This window comes from Schistocerca americana, unplaced genomic scaffold, assembly GCF_021461395.2.
Source record: "Schistocerca americana isolate TAMUIC-IGC-003095 unplaced genomic scaffold, iqSchAmer2.1 HiC_scaffold_263, whole genome shotgun sequence".
Taxonomy (NCBI): Eukaryota; Metazoa; Arthropoda; class Insecta; order Orthoptera; family Acrididae; genus Schistocerca; species Schistocerca americana.
This window is the reverse complement of record NW_025725976.1, coordinates 77517-96361: the sequence shown is the minus strand read 5'-3', so window position 1 is coordinate 96361 and position 18845 is coordinate 77517. Positions and strand designations below refer to the sequence as shown.

General features: G+C 48.1%; 1 protein-coding gene and 39 non-coding genes across 40 annotated transcripts in view; all 40 read right to left on the bottom strand.

Annotated features, from left to right (window-relative positions):
- The window catches only part of LOC124576703 (twinfilin-like), a 48780-nt gene extending 39035 nt beyond the window's left edge, over positions 1–9745 (bottom strand). The window contains exon 1 of the mRNA XM_047131214.1: positions 9400–9745. Within this exon, the coding sequence (XP_046987170.1) occupies positions 9400–9745 (346 nt within the window). The remainder of the gene's footprint in view (positions 1–9399) is intronic.
- Positions 188–259, bottom strand: Trnat-ugu. Its single transcript has one exon. It is a non-coding gene; the product is annotated as a tRNA-Thr (tRNA).
- Positions 506–577, bottom strand: Trnat-ugu. Its single transcript has one exon. It is a non-coding gene; the product is annotated as a tRNA-Thr (tRNA).
- Trnat-ugu lies at positions 824–895 on the bottom strand. The gene has a single exon. It is a non-coding gene; the product is annotated as a tRNA-Thr (tRNA).
- On the bottom strand, positions 1142–1213 carry Trnat-ugu. Its single transcript has one exon. It is a non-coding gene; the product is annotated as a tRNA-Thr (tRNA).
- Trnat-ugu lies at positions 1460–1531 on the bottom strand. Its single transcript has one exon. It is a non-coding gene; the product is annotated as a tRNA-Thr (tRNA).
- Positions 1778–1849, bottom strand: Trnat-ugu. The gene has a single exon. It is a non-coding gene; the product is annotated as a tRNA-Thr (tRNA).
- On the bottom strand, positions 2096–2167 carry Trnat-ugu. The gene has a single exon. It is a non-coding gene; the product is annotated as a tRNA-Thr (tRNA).
- Trnat-ugu lies at positions 2414–2485 on the bottom strand. Its single transcript has one exon. It is a non-coding gene; the product is annotated as a tRNA-Thr (tRNA).
- On the bottom strand, positions 2732–2803 carry Trnat-ugu. Its single transcript has one exon. It is a non-coding gene; the product is annotated as a tRNA-Thr (tRNA).
- On the bottom strand, positions 3050–3121 carry Trnat-ugu. The gene has a single exon. It is a non-coding gene; the product is annotated as a tRNA-Thr (tRNA).
- Trnat-ugu lies at positions 3368–3439 on the bottom strand. Its single transcript has one exon. It is a non-coding gene; the product is annotated as a tRNA-Thr (tRNA).
- Trnat-ugu lies at positions 3686–3757 on the bottom strand. Its single transcript has one exon. It is a non-coding gene; the product is annotated as a tRNA-Thr (tRNA).
- On the bottom strand, positions 4004–4075 carry Trnat-ugu. The gene has a single exon. It is a non-coding gene; the product is annotated as a tRNA-Thr (tRNA).
- Positions 4322–4393, bottom strand: Trnat-ugu. The gene has a single exon. It is a non-coding gene; the product is annotated as a tRNA-Thr (tRNA).
- Positions 4640–4711, bottom strand: Trnat-ugu. The gene has a single exon. It is a non-coding gene; the product is annotated as a tRNA-Thr (tRNA).
- On the bottom strand, positions 4958–5029 carry Trnat-ugu. The gene has a single exon. It is a non-coding gene; the product is annotated as a tRNA-Thr (tRNA).
- Trnat-ugu lies at positions 5276–5347 on the bottom strand. The gene has a single exon. It is a non-coding gene; the product is annotated as a tRNA-Thr (tRNA).
- On the bottom strand, positions 5594–5665 carry Trnat-ugu. Its single transcript has one exon. It is a non-coding gene; the product is annotated as a tRNA-Thr (tRNA).
- Trnat-ugu lies at positions 5912–5983 on the bottom strand. Its single transcript has one exon. It is a non-coding gene; the product is annotated as a tRNA-Thr (tRNA).
- On the bottom strand, positions 6230–6301 carry Trnat-ugu. The gene has a single exon. It is a non-coding gene; the product is annotated as a tRNA-Thr (tRNA).
- Positions 9746–12905: 3160 nt separating the features above from the next.
- Trnat-ugu lies at positions 12906–12977 on the bottom strand. The gene has a single exon. It is a non-coding gene; the product is annotated as a tRNA-Thr (tRNA).
- A 246-nt stretch (positions 12978–13223) lies between these two features.
- Positions 13224–13295, bottom strand: Trnat-ugu. Its single transcript has one exon. It is a non-coding gene; the product is annotated as a tRNA-Thr (tRNA).
- Positions 13296–13541: 246 nt separating this feature from the next.
- On the bottom strand, positions 13542–13613 carry Trnat-ugu. Its single transcript has one exon. It is a non-coding gene; the product is annotated as a tRNA-Thr (tRNA).
- Positions 13614–13859: 246 nt separating this feature from the next.
- Trnat-ugu lies at positions 13860–13931 on the bottom strand. The gene has a single exon. It is a non-coding gene; the product is annotated as a tRNA-Thr (tRNA).
- Positions 13932–14177: 246 nt separating this feature from the next.
- On the bottom strand, positions 14178–14249 carry Trnat-ugu. The gene has a single exon. It is a non-coding gene; the product is annotated as a tRNA-Thr (tRNA).
- A 246-nt stretch (positions 14250–14495) lies between these two features.
- On the bottom strand, positions 14496–14567 carry Trnat-ugu. Its single transcript has one exon. It is a non-coding gene; the product is annotated as a tRNA-Thr (tRNA).
- Positions 14568–14813: 246 nt separating this feature from the next.
- On the bottom strand, positions 14814–14885 carry Trnat-ugu. Its single transcript has one exon. It is a non-coding gene; the product is annotated as a tRNA-Thr (tRNA).
- A 246-nt stretch (positions 14886–15131) lies between these two features.
- Trnat-ugu lies at positions 15132–15203 on the bottom strand. The gene has a single exon. It is a non-coding gene; the product is annotated as a tRNA-Thr (tRNA).
- Positions 15204–15449: 246 nt separating this feature from the next.
- Trnat-ugu lies at positions 15450–15521 on the bottom strand. Its single transcript has one exon. It is a non-coding gene; the product is annotated as a tRNA-Thr (tRNA).
- A 246-nt stretch (positions 15522–15767) lies between these two features.
- On the bottom strand, positions 15768–15839 carry Trnat-ugu. The gene has a single exon. It is a non-coding gene; the product is annotated as a tRNA-Thr (tRNA).
- A 246-nt stretch (positions 15840–16085) lies between these two features.
- Trnat-ugu lies at positions 16086–16157 on the bottom strand. The gene has a single exon. It is a non-coding gene; the product is annotated as a tRNA-Thr (tRNA).
- Positions 16158–16403: 246 nt separating this feature from the next.
- Positions 16404–16475, bottom strand: Trnat-ugu. The gene has a single exon. It is a non-coding gene; the product is annotated as a tRNA-Thr (tRNA).
- Positions 16476–16721: 246 nt separating this feature from the next.
- On the bottom strand, positions 16722–16793 carry Trnat-ugu. Its single transcript has one exon. It is a non-coding gene; the product is annotated as a tRNA-Thr (tRNA).
- Positions 16794–17039: 246 nt separating this feature from the next.
- Trnat-ugu lies at positions 17040–17111 on the bottom strand. The gene has a single exon. It is a non-coding gene; the product is annotated as a tRNA-Thr (tRNA).
- A 246-nt stretch (positions 17112–17357) lies between these two features.
- On the bottom strand, positions 17358–17429 carry Trnat-ugu. The gene has a single exon. It is a non-coding gene; the product is annotated as a tRNA-Thr (tRNA).
- Positions 17430–17675: 246 nt separating this feature from the next.
- On the bottom strand, positions 17676–17747 carry Trnat-ugu. The gene has a single exon. It is a non-coding gene; the product is annotated as a tRNA-Thr (tRNA).
- Positions 17748–17993: 246 nt separating this feature from the next.
- On the bottom strand, positions 17994–18065 carry Trnat-ugu. Its single transcript has one exon. It is a non-coding gene; the product is annotated as a tRNA-Thr (tRNA).
- Positions 18066–18311: 246 nt separating this feature from the next.
- Trnat-ugu lies at positions 18312–18383 on the bottom strand. The gene has a single exon. It is a non-coding gene; the product is annotated as a tRNA-Thr (tRNA).
- Positions 18384–18629: 246 nt separating this feature from the next.
- Positions 18630–18701, bottom strand: Trnat-ugu. The gene has a single exon. It is a non-coding gene; the product is annotated as a tRNA-Thr (tRNA).
- Positions 18702–18845: the final 144 nt, after the last annotated feature.

The window sequence follows — 18845 nt, the reverse complement described above, 5'->3', positions numbered from 1 at the left end:
TCCAGAAAATGCGTACAAAGATTTACTCTGCCACAACAATTCGCTACCATTGAGGTCCACAGCGATGACTGACGGGTGCTGCCGTCTTTCGTCTATCGTCATCTGTGATCTTGGCTCAGGCCCGAAAAGACACGCTATTTCGAAATTTTTGGTTCAAAGCATTGCATTGGCCCATTTAAAATTGTGCTGCCCCCTGTGAGAATCGAACTCACGACCCCTGGTTTACAAGACCAGTGCTCTGCCCCTGAGCTAAGGAGGCTGTTACAGCTTACACCTCTTTGCGATCGCCACAGCCCTCGAGAAAAATACATTTCAGAGTCCAGAAAATGCGTACAAAGATTTACTCTGCCACAACAATTCGCTACCATTGAGGTCCACAGCGATGACTGACGGGTGCTGCCGTCTTTCGTCTATCGTCATCTGTGATCTTGGCTCAGGCCCGAAAAGACACGCTATTTCGAAATTTTCGGTTCAAAGCATTGCATTGGCCCACTTAAAATTGTGCTGCCCCCTGTGAGAATCGAACTCACGACCCCTGGTTTACAAGACCAGTGCTCTGCCCCTGAGCTAAGGAGGCTGTTACAGCTTACACCTCTTTGCGATCGCCACAGCCCTCGAGAAAAATACATTTCAGAGTCCAGAAAATGCGTACAAAGATTTACTCTGCCACAACAATTCGCTACCATTGAGGTCCACAGCGATGACTGACGGGTGCTGCCGTCTTTCGTCTATCGTCATCTGTGATCTTGGCTCAGGCCCGAAAAGACACGCTATTTCGAAATTTTCGGTTCAAAGCATTGCATTGGCCCATTTAAAATTGTGCTGCCCCCTGTGAGAATCGAACTCACGACCCCTGGTTTACAAGACCAGTGCTCTGCCCCTGAGCTAAGGAGGCTGTTACAGCTTACACCTCTTTGCGATCGCCACAGCCCTCGAGAAAAATACATTTCAGAGTCCAGAAAATGCGTACAAAGATTTACTCTGCCACAACAATTCGCTACCATTGAGGTCCACAGCGATGACTGACGGGTGCTGCCGTCTTTCGTCTATCGTCATCTGTGATCTTGGCTCAGGCCCGAAAAGACACGCTATTTCGAAATTTTCGGTTCAAAGCATTGCATTGGCCCATTTAAAATTGTGCTGCCCCCTGTGAGAATCGAACTCACGACCCCTGGTTTACAAGACCAGTGCTCTGCCCCTGAGCTAAGGAGGCTGTTACAGCTTACACCTCTTTGCGATCGCCACAGCCCTCGAGAAAAATACATTTCAGAGTCCAGAAAATGCGTACAAAGATTTACTCTGCCACAACAATTCGCTACCATTGAGGTCCACAGCGATGACTGACGGGTGCTGCCGTCTTTCGTCTATCGTCATCTGTGATCTTGGCTCAGGCCCGAAAAGACACGCTATTTCGAAATTTTCGGTTCAAAGCATTGCATTGGCCCATTTAAAATTGTGCTGCCCCCTGTGAGAATCGAACTCACGACCCCTGGTTTACAAGACCAGTGCTCTGCCCCTGAGCTAAGGAGGCTGTTACAGCTTACACCTCTTTGCGATCGCCACAGCCCTCGAGAAAAATACATTTCAGAGTCCAGAAAATGCGTACAAAGATTTACTCTGCCACAACAATTCGCTACCATTGAGGTCCACAGCGATGACTGACGGGTGCTGCCGTCTTTCGTCTATCGTCATCTGTGATCTTGGCTCAGGCCCGAAAAGACACGCTATTTCGAAATTTTCGGTTCAAAGCATTGCATTGGCCCATTTAAAATTGTGCTGCCCCCTGTGAGAATCGAACTCACGACCCCTGGTTTACAAGACCAGTGCTCTGCCCCTGAGCTAAGGAGGCTGTTACAGCTTACACCTCTTTGCGATCGCCACAGCCCTCGAGAAAAATACATTTCAGAGTCCAGAAAATGCGTACAAAGATTTACTCTGCCACAACAATTCGCTACCATTGAGGTCCACAGCGATGACTGACGGGTGCTGCCGTCTTTCGTCTATCGTCATCTGTGATCTTGGCTCAGGCCCGAAAAGACACGCTATTTCGAAATTTTTGGTTCAAAGCATTGCATTGGCCCATTTAAAATTGTGCTGCCCCCTGTGAGAATCGAACTCACGACCCCTGGTTTACAAGACCAGTGCTCTGCCCCTGAGCTAAGGAGGCTGTTACAGCTTACACCTCTTTGCGATCGCCACAGCCCTCGACAAAAATACATTTCAGAGTCCAGAAAATGCGTACAAAGATTTACTCTGCCACAACAATTCGCTACCATTGAGGTCCACAGCGATGACTGACGGGTGCTGCCGTCTTTCGTCTATCGTCATCTGTGATCTTGGCTCAGGCCCTAAAAGACACGCTATTTCGAAATTTTCGGTTCAAAGCATTGCATTGGCCCACTTAAAATTGTGCTGCCCCCTGTGAGAATCGAACTCACGACCCCTGGTTTACAAGACCAGTGCTCTGCCCCTGAGCTAAGGAGGCTGTTACAGCTTACACCTCTTTGCGATCGCCACAGCCCCCGAGAAAAATACATTTCAGAGTCCAGAAAATGCGTACAAAGATTTACTCTGCCACAACAATTCGCTACCATTGAGGTCCACAGCGATGACTGACGGGTGCTGCCGTCTTTCGTCTATCGTCATCTGTGATCTTGGCTCAGGCCCGAAAAGACACGCTATTTCGAAATTTTCGGTTCAAAGCATTGCATTGGCCCATTTAAAATTGTGCTGCCCCCTGTGAGAATCGAACTCACGACCCCTGGTTTACAAGACCAGTGCTCTGCCCCTGAGCTAAGGAGGCTGTTACAGCTTACACCTCTTTGCGATCGCCACAGCCCTCGAGAAAAATACATTTCAGAGTCCAGAAAATGCGTACAAAGATTTACTCTGCCACAACAATTCGCTACCATTGAGGTCCACAGCGATGACTGACGGGTGCTGCCGTCTTTCGTCTATCGTCATCTGTGATCTTGGCTCAGGCCCGAAAAGACACGCTATTTCGAAATTTTCGGTTCAAAGCATTGCATTGGCCCATTTAAAATTGTGCTGCCCCCTGTGAGAATCGAACTCACGACCCCTGGTTTACAAGACCAGTGCTCTGCCCCTGAGCTAAGGAGGCTGTTACAGCTTACACCTCTTTGCGATCGCCACAGCCCTCGAGAAAAATACATTTCAGAGTCCAGAAAATGCGTACAAAGATTTACTCTGCCACAACAATTCGCTACCATTGAGGTCCACAGCGATGACTGACGGGTGCTGCCGTCTTTCGTCTATCGTCATCTGTGATCTTGGCTCAGGCCCGAAAAGACACGCTATTTCGAAATTTTCGGTTCAAAGCATTGCATTGGCCCATTTAAAATTGTGCTGCCCCCTGTGAGAATCGAACTCACGACCCCTGGTTTACAAGACCAGTGCTCTGCCCCTGAGCTAAGGAGGCTGTTACAGCTTACACCTCTTTGCGATCGCCACAGCCCTCGAGAAAAATACATTTCAGAGTCCAGAAAATGCGTACAAAGATTTACTCTGCCACAACAATTCGCTACCATTGAGGTCCACAGCGATGACTGACGGGTGCTGCCGTCTTTCGTCTATCGTCATCTGTGATCTTGGCTCAGGCCCGAAAAGACACGCTATTTCGAAATTTTCGGTTCAAAGCATTGCATTGGCCCATTTAAAATTGTGCTGCCCCCTGTGAGAATCGAACTCACGACCCCTGGTTTACAAGACCAGTGCTCTGCCCCTGAGCTAAGGAGGCTGTTACAGCTTACACCTCTTTGCGATCGCCACCTCCCTCGAGAAAAATACATTTCAGAGTCCAGAAAATGCGTACAAAGATTTACTCTGCCACAACAATTCGCTACCATTGAGGTCCACAGCGATGACTGACGGGTGCTGCCGTCTTTCGTCTATCGTCATCTGTGATCTTGGCTCAGGCCCGAAAAGACACGCTATTTCGAAATTTTCGGTTCAAAGCATTGCATTGGCCCATTTAAAATTGTGCTGCCCCCTGTGAGAATCGAACTCACGACCCCTGGTTTACAAGACCAGTGCTCTGCCCCTGAGCTAAGGAGGCTGTTACAGCTTACACCTCTTTGCGATCGCCACAGCCCTCGACAAAAATACATTTCAGAGTCCAGAAAATGCGTACAAAGATTTACTCTGCCACAACAATTCGCTACCATTGAGGTCCACAGCGATGACTGACGGGTGCTGCCGTCTTTCGTCTATCGTCATCTGTGATCTTGGCTCAGGCCCGAAAAGACACACTATTTCGAAATTTTCGGTTCAAAGCATTGCATTGGCCCATTTAAAATTGTGCTGCCCCCTGTGAGAATCGAACTCACGACCCCTGGTTTACAAGACCAGTGCTCTGCCCCTGAGCTAAGGAGGCTGTTACAGCTTACACCTCTTTGCGATCGCCACAGCCCTCAAGAAAAATACATTTCAGAGTCCAGAAAATGCGTACAAAGATTTACTGTGCCACAACAATTCGCTACCATTGTGGTCCACAGCGATGACTGACGGGTGCTGCCGTCTTTCGTCTATCGTCATCTGTGATCTTGGCTCAGGCCCGAAAAGACACGCTATTTCGAAATTTTCGGTTCAAAGCATTGCATTGGCCCATTTAAAATTGTGCTGCCCCCTGTGAGAATCGAACTCACGACCCCTGGTTTACAAGACCAGTGCTCTGCCCCTGAGCTAAGGAGGCTGTTACAGCTTACACCTCTTTGCGATCGCCACAGCCCTCGAGAAAAATACATTTCAGAGTCCAGAAAATGCGTACAAAGATTTACTCTGCCACAACAATTCGCTACCATTGAGGTCCACAGCGATGACTGACGGGTGCTGCCGTCTTTCGTCTATCGTCATCTGTGATCTTGGCTCAGGCCCGAAAAGACACGCTATTTCGAAATTTTCGGTTCAAAGCATTGCATTGGCCCATTTAAAATTGTGCTGCCCCCTGTGAGAATCGAACTCACGACCCCTGGTTTACAAGAACAGTGCTCTGCCCCTGAGCTAAGGAGGCTGTTACAGCTTACACCTCTTTGCGATCGCCACAGCCCTCGACAAAAATACATTTCAGAGTCCAGAAAATGCGTACAAAGATTTACTCTGCCACAACAATTCGCTACCATTGAGGTCCACAGCGATGACTGACGGGTGCTGCCGTCTTTCGTCTATCGTCATCTGTGATCTTGGCTCAGGCCCGAAAAGACACGCTATTTCGAAATTTTCGGTTCAAAGCATTGCATTGGCCCATTTAAAATTGCGCTGCCCCCTGTGAGAATCGAACTCACGACCCCTGGTTTACAAGACCAGTGCTCTGCCCCTGAGCTAAGGAGGCTGTTACAGCTTACACCTCTTTGCGATCGCCACAGCCCTCGACAAAAATACATTTCAGAGTCCAGAAAATGCGTACAAAGATTTACTCTGCCACAACAATTCGCTACCATTGAGGTCCACAGCGATGACTGACGGGTGCTGCCGTCTTTCGTCTATCGTCATCTGTGATCTTGGCTCAGGCCCGAAAAGACACGCTATTTCGAAATTTTCGGTTCAAAGCATTGCATTGGCCCATTTAAAATTGTGCTGCCCCCTGTGAGAATCGAACTCACGACCCCTTGTTTACAAGACCAGTGCTCTGCCCCTGAGCTAAGGAGGCTGTTACAGCTTACACCTCTTTGCGATCGCCACAGCCCTCGAGAAAAATACATTTCAGAGTCCAGAAAATGCGTACAAAGATTTACTCTGCCACAACAATTCGCTACCATTGAGGTCCACAGCGATGACTGACGGGTGCTGCCGTCTTTCGTCTATCGTCATCTGTGATCTTGGCTCAGGCCCGAAAAGACACGCTATTTCGAAATTTTCGGTTCAAAGCATTGCATTGGCCCATTTAAAATTGTGCTGCCCCCTGTGAGAATCGAACTCACGACCCCTGGTTTACAAGACCAGTGCTCTGCCCCTGAGCTAAGGAGGCTGTTACAGCTTACACCTCTTTGCGATCGCCACAGCCCTCGAGAAAAATACATTTCAGAATCCAGAAAATGCGTACAAAGATTTACTCTGCCACAACAATTCGCTACCATTGAGGTCCACAGCGATGACTGACGGGTGCTGCCGTCTTTCGTCTATCGTCATCTGTGATCTTGGCTCAGGCCCGAAAAGACACGCTATTTCGAAATTTTCGTTTCAAAGCATTGCATTGGCCCATTTAAAATTGTACTGCCCCCTGTGAGAATCGAACTCACGACCCCTGGTTTACAAGACCAGTGCTCTGCCCCTGAGCTAAGGAGGCTGTTACAGCTTACACCTCTTTGCGATCGCCACAGCCCTCGAGAAAAATACATTTCAGAGTCCAGAAAATGCGTACAAAGATTTACTCTGCCACAACAATTCGCTACCATTGAGGTCCACAGCGATGACTGACGGGTGCTGCCGTCTTTCGTCTATCGTCATCTGTGATCTTGGCTCAGGCCCGAAAAGACACGCTATTTCGAAATTTTCGGTTCAAAGCATTGCATTGGCCCATTTAAAATTGTGCTGCCCCCTGTGAGAATCGAACTCACGACCCCTGGTTTACAAGACCAGTGCTCTGCCCCTTTTTTTTTTTTTTTTTTTTTTTCTTCTTTTTTTTTTTTTTATTTTTTTATTTTTTTTTTTTTTTTTTTTTTTATTTTTTATTGGGCCTCCCATCTCCCCATACAGCCCATCCATTCGCTCACCTTTTTTGCCTTCTTCGGCTAGCTTCGATGCTATACTCTTGTGATGCTATTTCACTGTGGATATTCTGAAATGTATAGTTGTTAGATTTTGATTCCTTGGTGTTTGAAGTGATATTGAAAAATTTTTTTATTATTTTTTTTCTTTTTTATTGTTGTTTTTTTTTTTTTTTTTTTTTTTTTTTTTTTTTTTTTTTTTTTTTTTTTTTTTTTATTTGATTTTACTGCATGCGGAGGTGCAGGGTGCCGACGTCATTCAAAGCTCGTCTTCTCGAAAGTTTGTTATGCCTTTGGCTTCCCCAAGCGATGGCTTGGACTAGTCTGATATATTCCATTTTTGCTGTGTGGTTTCCCAAGTCGCCTTCTCTTAGCTCCGAACGACTCAGGCGCCAAAAACTGCGCTCTGCATACGAATGTGGAAAAGAGAAAGGATGAAATCCATGTTGCCGCGGAATGAGTTGAAGAAGAAGGAAAGAAAAAAAAAATGAAGAAATAAATCCTGTTTCATCTTCCCTCGTCGACGTCAAAGAAATAAAGAAGCAAGTAATGTTCGCAGTTGAGTGAAACGGATACATCTTCCATGTAAGTTTGCAAACATAAAACATAAACGAAAAACCCAGTGGACACCACGTCCAAACGAATGGTCAGCTTCACCATCCATGTTGGGAGAATGTAAATCAAATTCCTGCTGAATTAACGGAGACGAAGGGCTAGGTTAAACAGACATTTAAAACACCAAGCATGAACATTCCAATCAGTGACTACTGCAGACACCATGAGTGTCGACTTTGTTCCTTTTCTTCTTTTTCGTTGTTTCATTGTTGTCGTTGGACATATTTGTTTTTTTTTTTTATTTGTAATTTATTTATTGAGATTTTCATTTATATTTGAGAAGGTGGATATATACGTGGCCGTGGAAGAAACCTTACTGAATTCGTTTACAGGGTCGTGATTTGGAGCGCGAAGATATAATTTGCAAACTTTTGCCTATGTTTGACATCCTGCATTAGCAGTTGTGCCTGTGTGGCGAGGTATAATCTGTAGTCCAGGTATGAACGCCCCTCCTGGGCGCCAAGCAAGTAACATAGGGTGTGTCCAGCCAACCACGTCCAGGTGTTTGCCTTGGTTGTGGGGTAGTACGCGTCGTCGGGTTGGAGCACGGACGTAAGAGAGATGTGCCGTCGTGCCGTGCGGCAGATCAAAGCCATGGTCATTCTACACCATTCCCAAATAAGACTGTTCGCACCACAAACACATCTGTGTTGCAATGTGTCGACAAGGCCGCACTCCCTACATTTGTCAGTAGCTGACAAATGTATTTTATGAAGTTTTTCGGCTGTGGGTAGAGTTTCATTAACAACTTTATACCACAGTGATCGAATACCGGTATCTAGCACTTTGTTATGTATAGTCTTCCAGATTAGAGCCCAGTCTTTAGAGGGATACTTCAGTTCCATGCGGTTGACCCTGCCTGTGTCGTTCAGTAGCCGGTAGAGGTTGGCAGTGGTAAGGTCACGTAGCGGGACTCTCGATTTCATTTGGAGATAACTACTTTCCAAAAGAAACATCCTAATGTGGTTTGCTTTGAAATGCGTTTCCCGAAGGTTGATGGGGATGTGCATAGTCTGAGGCTGAAATGTGCGTATGGCCATACTCAGCGCGCTGTCAGGATATTCGTGGCAGAGCTGCAGTGTACGCCGGATCAAGAGTGCCTTACATTTGGTTTGAACATCCGTCAGGCCGAGGCCGCCTTTGTCTGGTGGGAGAGTGATGACATTGATGCCCACCTTGAAGATGTCACCCCTCCAGATGTACCAACCTACTGCCGACATAATTTTCCTCGCAACACTGTCGACCACAGGAAGTATTTGCCCGACATACCAAATTTTCGAGAGAATCATGGTATTAACGAAATGAACTCTCTGCAATAAGTCCTGTTCTCTGCCTTTATGATACTGTAAGCAGCCCCGAGACATAGCCAAAAGATGTTTCCAATTGTCTACCGTTGTTCGTAGGGGGCAACTGCTCATCTTGATACCAAGAAGTTTGAGAGTCGCACATCTTCTGTACGGCAAAGGGGCGTCTGTGCGAAATCCACTGCCTATAGGCAGGAGGCAAGTCTTTCCATAGTTTAGCTGAGAACCGGAGGCTCGCTCGTAATCGGTGATACTATTCCTAACGGCCGTGAGGTCTTGTTCCGAACGCACAATGACACCCACATCGTCGGCGTACGCAATGCATTTGAGGGTGCTGGAATACAGGTTTAAACCTGGAAGGTTACAATTCAGCATCCTTACAAGTGGCTCAATTGCGATCACGAAGAGACACATGGACATGGGACAGCCCTGTCTGATTGACCGCTGAATCGGAATCCGCCGGGTGAATTGACCATTGACGATGATCTGAGAAGTGGCCGAGGTGTACATGTTGCTGACCATTGCAGTAAAGCCGTCACAAAATCCTAAGTGGTTCATGGTGTGGAAGAGGGAGCGATGCAGGATCCGATCAAAGGCCTGACATTGATCTAAAGCCAAGATTGCTGCTTCCGGGCGTGTGATGGCAGTAAACGAAATGAGCTCCCTGTAATCGGCAAGACATTTAAAGATCGTGCGGCCCGGGACCGCTGCTGCCTGGCTGTGATGTATAATTTTGGCAAGGACATGTTTAAGTCTACCTGCTATGACGCGGGCCACAATCTTGTAGTCAGAGTTCAACAGGGAGATAGGGCGGAATTTGGCAATATCCTGATGGGGGTATTCTTTTGGGACCAAAACGATCAGGCTGTCATTGAAACCATCTGGTAACTGTTGGCCGGCGCGCAGTTCATTGCAGATGCAAACAAAACAATGTTCGAGGAGGTCCCAGAACTGCTTATAAAATTCAATCGGCAGACCATCAATGCCGGGCGATTTGTTGGCCTGAGCCCTGCTCAGCGCCTCCCGAATCTCCACCGCGGTGACATCACTGATCAACAATTGCCTGTCGTCCTCATCGAGCGTTGTCGGAAGATATGCATGCATCTCCGCGATTGCCGCATCATCGTCTGGTTGTGCTCTGTATAGTCGCTCGTAGTAGTCCGTTAGAGACTCCTTAATTTCAGCCTGGGTCGTCACAAAGGTACCGTCTTCAGTTCGTAAGCGGGTAATCAATTTTTGTCGTGCGCGGCGTTTCTCTGTCCCTAGGTGGAAGGCGGATGGTTGTTCGTCAGAAGTGCCGGCGCTATCTCGCGAACGGATTTTAACGCCTTCCATTTGCCTGCGTTTGAGGAGCGTCAACTTTGATTTGATCCGTTTAATCTGAAGAAATTGTTCCTGCGTGACATGTGCTTCAGAATACAAGTCACGGAGACAGCGAAAATAAAATTCAAAAGTCTCTTTCTGCATCCGGCTCCTGTCAGAACTATACGCCTTCAAACAACGAATAAGCCTAGGTTTTGCACAACGGCACCACCACTGCGTTACCGATGGGAATGTTGGTCGTCGACGTAAACAAATCTCCCAGGCTTCTTGTAGACGGTCTCGTAAGTCCTGTTCCCTGAGAATACTGACGTTAAGTTTCCATCATGTCCGACCACGGAAAGTTTGCTGGCGCGCCATACGAATGATACAATGGTAAGCTAAATGGTCGGAAAAATAGAGGGGCCAGGTTTCCGAGGAAGATACCCGCTCTCGCAGGTTTTTCCCCACGTAGATCCTGTCGAGGCGGCTGGCCATTTGTGCAGTATGGTACGTGAAGCACCGTTGTTCCCCGTGTGTTATTTCCCACGTATCCTCCAGCTCTAATTGACGTACTGTTTCGCCGAGAGTAGCACATCCATTAAAGTTCGGCCATTGGTCCTTTGGCTTCAAAACACAATTAAAATCGCCTCCGATAACCACGTCCTCCCGGCTGCGGCGCAAAAGATATAATAAGTCAGTGGCAAAGAACTGAGCTCGTCTCGTTCTATTCTGATTCCCGGAAGGGGCATATACATTAACAAATCTAATGCCGTTGATAAGGCACGCTATACCCCTGCCATTTTCGAGTCGTTCAACGTCGGAGACGGCCACGCCCACTTTGATTAATAGAGCGGTACCTGAAGAACTGTCTGGGGTGGTGTTTTTGAGTAATTGGTAGCCAGGAATGTCAGGCTGAAATTTATCATCGACCTCCTGCAACAGCACAATATCAGCATCGCAGCTGTATAAATAATCACGAAAGCTAGAGAGCTTCTGTACAGAAGTAATTCTATTAACGTTAATTGTAGCTAACTTATAATCCTGGTAGGATTGCATGAACTGCTAAATGTTGGCAGAAAGAGAAAAAAGCAAAGTAGATATGCAGAAGCACAGAAAATTATAACCTTTAGTAGGTATCAGATAGGTAATCATCGTCCCCCGTCGGGTGTTTTGAGGCAGGTCGTGTCGTACTTAAGTCGCCGACCGGTAATGCGGGTAAATTTCCTGGAGATGGCCCTACCACAGACAGGCTCTGGTCCATTATTACATCGTCAGTGTCATCTGCCCAATTGACCACATGAACAGCGGCCACCTCGCCAATTGAGCCCTGATCATGTTGAGATTGATGTTCGGGGGTATCCCTGAGGTCCTCACGAGGGTGCTGTTCCTCGTTCGCAGCGACCTGGCCGTCACCATCGGGGTGGGGCACGGAGACGTCCGAGACCTGTGGGGTCTCATGCAGCGGCTGTTCAGTGGGGTCGTCAAGAGAGACGTCAGGCAAGGAACGGGCAATTTGCGCCCCTTTTTCGCGCAAAGGTGGTGCGGTGTGGGCGGCATCTTTGTGGGCGATCCTCCTTTTCTTGTGTTTCTTGGGAGAAGTTTCGACTCTTTGAAGTTCTGCAGCCGACGAGGAAGAAGTGGAGTCCTGTGCAGGAGGAAGTGCATTCGGAACTGAAATGGGATCCATATTGCTGTTAACGTGGCGACCAGTGTGAGCTTCCTGGGAGTGAGCAACCTCTTGGTGGCTGTCTAAAGACGGAACCGCCGGGATGCTACTGGCCACCGGTACTTCTGTAGTAGGAACAGCGATGCCGGCCAGACTGGAAGTGTCCATGGGCGTATCTAGATCAGTGTCCGAAGCCCTGGGATCTGTGACCACGTCAGGTTGCACCGCCGCGGCCGTGGTCGAGCGGACTGCCGCTACATACGTGAGAGGCAGTGTCGACATCCTGTTAGTTGCCGTCCTTTCGCCAGGTGGTAATTGCGTCACTCGTCGCTGCATACACTGAGCGCGAACGTGATCAGTGGCACCACAACCTGCACAAGTTCTAGGTTGACCGTCGTACATAACGATCGCCCTGTATCCACAAATAGTGAGATATGACGGGATGTGTCTCTTCAACTCTATCTTGACCTGACGAACACCGTTCAAAACAGGGACTTTGAAAGACAACCACTTTTCGGCAACATTGCTAATGACCTTACCATAGCTGTCCAAAGCAGCGTTGATGTGTTCCGCGGGTACTTCAAACGGTAGTTCGAATATTCGAACGGTGCGGACACCAAACCCTGCATGAGACACGAGAACCTCTCCAACATTCCCATCACAATGCTTAAACTTCAAACGACCACTACAAGAGTCAATGATTTGTTCACAGATTTCGGCAGATTTAAACTTTATATAGGCAGTGCTGCTAACTATCGATAAATGGACTCCAAGAATGTCATCAAAGGATCGTTTCAAAGCTTCCTCAATCCACGATTCTAATTCAAACGATTTTGGTCTTGCATAGTTTGAATCAAACACAAACTTCAAAGTATCCCGTCGTGTTAAGTGACTCATGTTGGAATCCTACACATAGTCCAAACAATAACACGTCACTGTGTACAGCAAAGGCGGCACTCACCACAACAGCCAGCAGCAGCGGCGACGTAAGCACCACACGTCCGCTCACCACGGCCGCCGAGGGCCGACTCCCCCTGAGCTAAGGAGGCTGTTACAGCTTACACCTCTTTGCGATCGCCACAGCCCTCGAGAAAAATACATTTCAGAGTCCAGAAAATGCGTACAAAGATTTACTCTGCCACAACAATTCGCTACCATTGAGGTCCACAGCGATGACTGACGGGTGCTGCCGTCTTTCGTCTATCGTCATCTGTGATCTTGGCTCAGGCCCGAAAAGACACGCTATTTCGAAATTTTCGGTTCAAAAGCATTGCATTGGCCCATTTAAAATTGTGCTGCCCCCTGTGAGAATCGAACTCACGACCCCTGGTTTACAAGACCAGTGCTCTGCCCCTGAGCTAAGGAGGCTGTTACAGCTTACACCTCTTTGCGATCGCCACAGCCCTCGACAAAAATACATTTCAGAGTCCAGAAAATGCGTACAAAGATTTACTCTGCCACAACAATTCGCTACCATTGAGGTCCACAGCGATGACTGACGGGTGCTGCCGTCTTTCGTCTATCGTCATCTGTGATCTTGGCTCAGGCCCGAAAAGACACGCTATTTCGAAATTTTCGGTTCAAAGCATTGCATTGGCCCATTTAAAATTGTGCTGCCCCCTGTGAGAATCGAACTCACGACCCCTGGTTTACAAGACCAGTGCTCTGCCCCTGAGCTAAGGAGGCTGTTACAGCTTACACCTCTTTGCGATCGCCACAGCCCTCGAGAAAAATACATTTCAGAGTCCAGAAAATGCGTACAAAGATTTACTCTGCCACAACAATTCGCTACCATTGAGGTCCACAGCGATGACTGACGGGTGCTGCCGTCTTTCGTCTATCGTCATCTGTGATCTTGGCTCAGGCCCGAAAAGACACGCTATTTCGAAATTTTCGGTTCAAAGCATTGCATTGGCCCATTTAAAATTGTGCTGCCCCCTGTGAGAATCGAACTCACGACCCCTGGTTTACAAGACCAGTGCTCTGCCCCTGAGCTAAGGAGGCTGTTACAGCTTACACCTCTTTGCGATCGCCACAGCCCTCGAGAAAAATACATTTCAGAGTCCAGAAAATGCGTACAAAGATTTACTCTGCCACAACAATTCGCTACCATTGAGGTCCACAGCGATGACTGACGGGTGCTGCCGTCTTTCGTCTATCGTCATCTGTGATCTTGGCTCAGGCCCGAAAAGACACGCTATTTCGAAATTTTCGGTTCAAAGCATTGCATTGGCCCATTTAAAATTGTGCTGCCCCCTGTGAGAATCGAACTCACGACCCCTGGTTTACAAGACCAGTGCTCTGCCCCTGAGCTAAGGAGGCTGTTACAGCTTACACCTCTTTGCGATCGCCACAGCCCTCGAGAAAAATACATTTCAGAGTCCAGAAAATGCGTACAAAGATTTACTCTGCCACAACAATTCGCTACCATTGAGGTCCACAGCGATGACTGACGGGTGCTGCCGTCTTTCGTCTATCGTCATCTGTGATCTTGGCTCAGGCCCGAAAAGACACGCTATTTCGAAATTTTCGGTTCAAAGCATTGCATTGGCCCATTTAAAATTGTGCTGCCCCCTGTGAGAATCGAACTCACGACCCCTGGTTTACAAGACCAGTGCTCTGCCCCTGAGCTAAGGAGGCTGTTACAGCTTACACCTCTTTGCGATCGCCACAGCCCTCGACAAAAATACATTTCAGAGTCCAGAAAATGCGTACAAAGATTTACTCTGCCACAACAATTCGCTACCATTGAGGTCCACAGCGATGACTGACGGGTGCTGCCGTCTTTCATCTATCGTCATCTGTGATCTTGGCTCAGGCCCGAAAAGACACGCTATTTCGAAATTTTCGGTTCAAAGCATTGCATTGGCCCATTTAAAATTGTGCTGCCCCCTGTGAGAATCGAACTCACGACCCCTGGTTTACAAGACCAGTGCTCTGCCCCTGAGCTAAGGAGGCTGTTACAGCTTACACCTCTTTGCGATCGCCACAGCCCTCGAGAAAAATACATTTCAGAGTCCAGAAAATGCGTACAAAGATTTACTCTGCCACAACAATTCGCTACCATTGAGGTCCACAGCGATGACTGACGGGTGCTGCCGTCTTTCGTCTATCGTCATCTGTGATCTTGGCTCAGGCCCGAAAAGACACGCTATTTCGAAATTTTCGGTTCAAAGCATTGCATTGGCCCATTTAAAATTGTGCTGCCCCCTGTGAGAATCGAACTCACGACCCCTGGTTTACAAGACCAGTGCTCTGCCCCTGAGCTAAGGAGGCTGTTACAGCTTACACCTCTTTGCGATCGCCACAGCCCTCGAGAAAAATACATTTCAGAGTCCAGAAAATGCGTACAAAGATTTACTCTGCCACAACAATTCGCTACCATTGAGGTCCACAGCGATGACTGACGGGTGCTGCCGTCTTTCGTCTATCGTCATCTGTGATCTTGGCTCAGGCCCGAAAAGACACGCTATTTCGAAATTTTCGGTTCAAAGCATTGCATTGGCCCATTTAAAATTGTGCTGCCCCCTGTGAGAATCGAACTCACGACCCCTGGTTTACAAGACCAGTGCTCTGCCCCTGAGCTAAGGAGGCTGTTACAGCTTACACCTCTTTGCGATCGCCACAGCCCTCGAGAAAAATACATTTCAGAGTCCAGAAAATGCGTACAAAGATTTACTCTGCCACAACAATTCGCTACCATTGAGGTCCACAGCGATGACTGACGGGTGCTGCCGTCTTTCGTCTATCGTCATCTGTGATCTTGGCTCAGGCCCGAAAAGACACGCTATTTCGAAATTTTCGGTTCAAAGCATTGCATTGGCCCATTTAAAATTGTGCTGCCCCCTGTGAGAATCGAACTCACGACCCCTGGTTTACAAGACCAGTGCTCTGCCCCTGAGCTAAGGAGGCTGTTACAGCTTACACCTCTTTGCGATCGCCACAGCCCTCGAGAAAAATACATTTCAGAGTCCAGAAAATGCGTACAAAGATTTACTCTGCCACAACAATTCGCTACCATTGAGGTCCACAGCGATGACTGACGGGTGCTGCCATCTTTCGTCTATCGTCATCTGTGATCTTGGCTCAGGCCCGAAAAGACACGCTATTTCGAAATTTTCGGTTCAAAGCATTGCATTGGCCCATTTAAAATTGTGCTGCCCCCTGTGAGAATCGAACTCACGACCCCTGGTTTACAAGACCAGTGCTCTGCCCCTGAGCTAAGGAGGCTGTTACAGCTTACACCTCTTTGCGATCGCCACAGCCCTCGAGAAAAATACATTTCAGAGTCCAGAAAATGCGTACAAAGATTTACTCTGCCACAACAATTCGCTACCATTGAGGTCCACAGCGATGACTGACGGGTGCTGCCGTCTTTCGTCTATCGTCATCTGTGATCTTGGCTCAGGCCCGAAAAGACACGCTATTTCGAAATTTTCGGTTCAAAGCATTGCATTGGCCCATTTAAAATTGTGCTGCCCCCTGTGAGAATCGAACTCACGACCCCTGGTTTACAAGACCAGTGCTCTGCCCCTGAGCTAAGGAGGCTGTTACAGCTTACACCTCTTTGCGATCGCCACAGCCCTCGAGAAAAATACATTTCAGAGTCCAGAAAATGCGTACAAAGATTTACTCTGCCACAACAATTCGCTACCATTGAGGTCCACAGCGATGACTGACGGGTGCTGCCGTCTTTCGTCTATCGTCATCTGTGATCTTGGCTCAGGCCCGAAAAGACACGCTATTTCGAAATTTTCGGTTCAAAGCATTGCATTGGCCCATTTAAAATTGTGCTGCCCCCTGTGAGAATCGAACTCACGACCCCTGGTTTACAAGACCAGTGCTCTGCCCCTGAGCTAAGGAGGCTGTTACAGCTTACACCTCTTTGCGATCGCCACAGCCCTCGAGAAAAATACATTTCAGAGTCCAGAAAAAGCGTACAAAGATTTACTCTGCCACAACAATTCGCTACCACTGAGGTCCACAGCGATGACTGACGGGTGCTGCCGTCTTTCGTCTATCGTCATCTGTGATCTTGGCTCAGGCCCGAAAAGACACGCTATTTCGAAATTTTCGGTTCAAAGCATTGCATTGGCCCATTTAAAATTGTGCTGCCCCCTGTGAGAATCGAACTCACGACCCCTGGTTTACAAGACCAGTGCTCTGCCCCTGAGCTAAGGAGGCTGTTACAGCTTACACCTCTTTGCGATCGCCACAGCCCTCGAGAAAAATACATTTCAGAGTCCAGAAAAAGCGTACAAAGATTTACTCTGCCACAACAATTCGCTACCACTGAGGTCCACAGCGATGACTGACGGGTGCTGCCGTCTTTCGTCTATCGTCATCTGTGATCTTGGCTCAGGCCCGAAAAGACACGCTATTTCGAAATTTTCGGTTCAAAGCATTGCATTGGCCCATTTAAAATTGTGCTGCCCCCTGTGAGAATCGAACTCACGACCCCTGGTTTACAAGACCAGTGCTCTGCCCCTGAGCTAAGGAGGCTGTTACAGCTTACACCTCTTTGCGATCGCCACAGCCCTCGAGAAAAATACATTTCAGAGTCCAGAAAATGCGTACAAAGATTTACTCTGCCACAACAATTCGCTACCATTGAGGTCCACAGCGATGACTGACGGGTGCTGCCGTCTTTCGTCTATCGTCATCTGTGATCTTGGCTCAGGCCCGAAAAGACACGCTATTTCGAAATTTTCGGTTCAAAGCATTGCATTGGCCCATTTAAAATTGTGCTGCCCCCTGTGAGAATCGAACTCACGACCCCTGGTTTACAATACCAGTGCTCTGCCCCTGAGCTAAGGAGGCTGTTACAGCTTACACCTCTTTGCGATCGCCACAGCCCTCGAGAAAAATACATTTCAGAGTCCAGAAAATGCGTACAAAGATTTACTCTGCCACAACAATTCGCTACCATTGAGGTCCACAGCGATGACTGACGGGTGCTGCCGTCTTTCGTCTATCGTCATCTGTGATCTTGGCTCAGGCCCGAAAAGACACGCTATTTCGAAATTTTCGGTTCAAAGCATTGCATTGGCCCATTTAAAATTGTGCTGCCCCCTGTGAGAATCGAACTCACGACCCCTGGTTTACAAGACCAGTGCTCTGCCCCTGAGCTAAGGAGGATGTTACAGCTTACACCTCTTTGCGATCGCCACAGCCCTCGAGAAAAATACATTTCAGAGTCCAGAAAATGCGTACAAAGATTTACTCTGCCACAACAATTCGCTACCATTGAGGTCCACAGCGATGACTGACGGGTGCTGCCGTCTTTCGTCTATCGTCATCTGTGATCTTGGCTCAGGCCCGAAAAGACACGCTATTTCGAAATTTTCGGTTCAAAGCATTGCATTGGCCCATTTAAAATTGTGCTGCCCCCTGTGAGAATCGAACTCACGACCCCTGGTTTACAAGACCAGTGCTCTGCCCCTGAGCTAAGGAGGCTGTTACAGCTTACACCTCTTTGCGATCGCCACAGCCCTCGAGAAAAATACATTTCAGAGTCCAGAAAATGCGTACAAAGATTTACTCTGCCACAACAATTCGCTACCATTGAGGTCCACAGCGATGACTGACGGGTGCTGCCGTCTTTCGTCTATCGTCATCTGTGATCTTGGCTCAGGCCCGAAAAGACACGCTATTTCGAAATTTTTGGTTCAAAGCATTGCATTGGCCCATTTAAAATTGTGCTGCCCCCTGTGAGAATCGAACTCACGACCCCTGGTTTACAAGACCAGTGCTCTGCCCCTGAGCTAAGGAGGCTGTTACAGCTTACACCTCTTTGCGATCGCCACAGCCCTCGAGAAAAATACATTTCAGAGTCCAGAAAATGCGTACAAAGATTTACTCTGCCACAACAATTCGCTACCATTGAGGTCCACAGCGATGACTGACGGGTGCTGCCGTCTTTCGTCTATCGTCATCTGTGATCTTGGCTCAGGCCCGAAAAGACACGCTATTTCGAAATTTTCGGTTCAAAGCATTGCATTGGCCCATTTAAAATTGTGCTGCCCCCTGTGAGAATCGAACTCACGACCCCTGGTTTACAAGACCAGTGCTCTGCCCCTGAGCTAAGGAGGCTGTTACAGCTTACACCTCTTTGCGATCGCCACAGCCCTCGACAAAAATACATTTCAGAGTCCAGAAAATGCGTACAAAGATTTACTCTGCCACAACAATTCGCTACCATTGAGGTCCACAGCGATGACTGACGGGTGCTGCCGT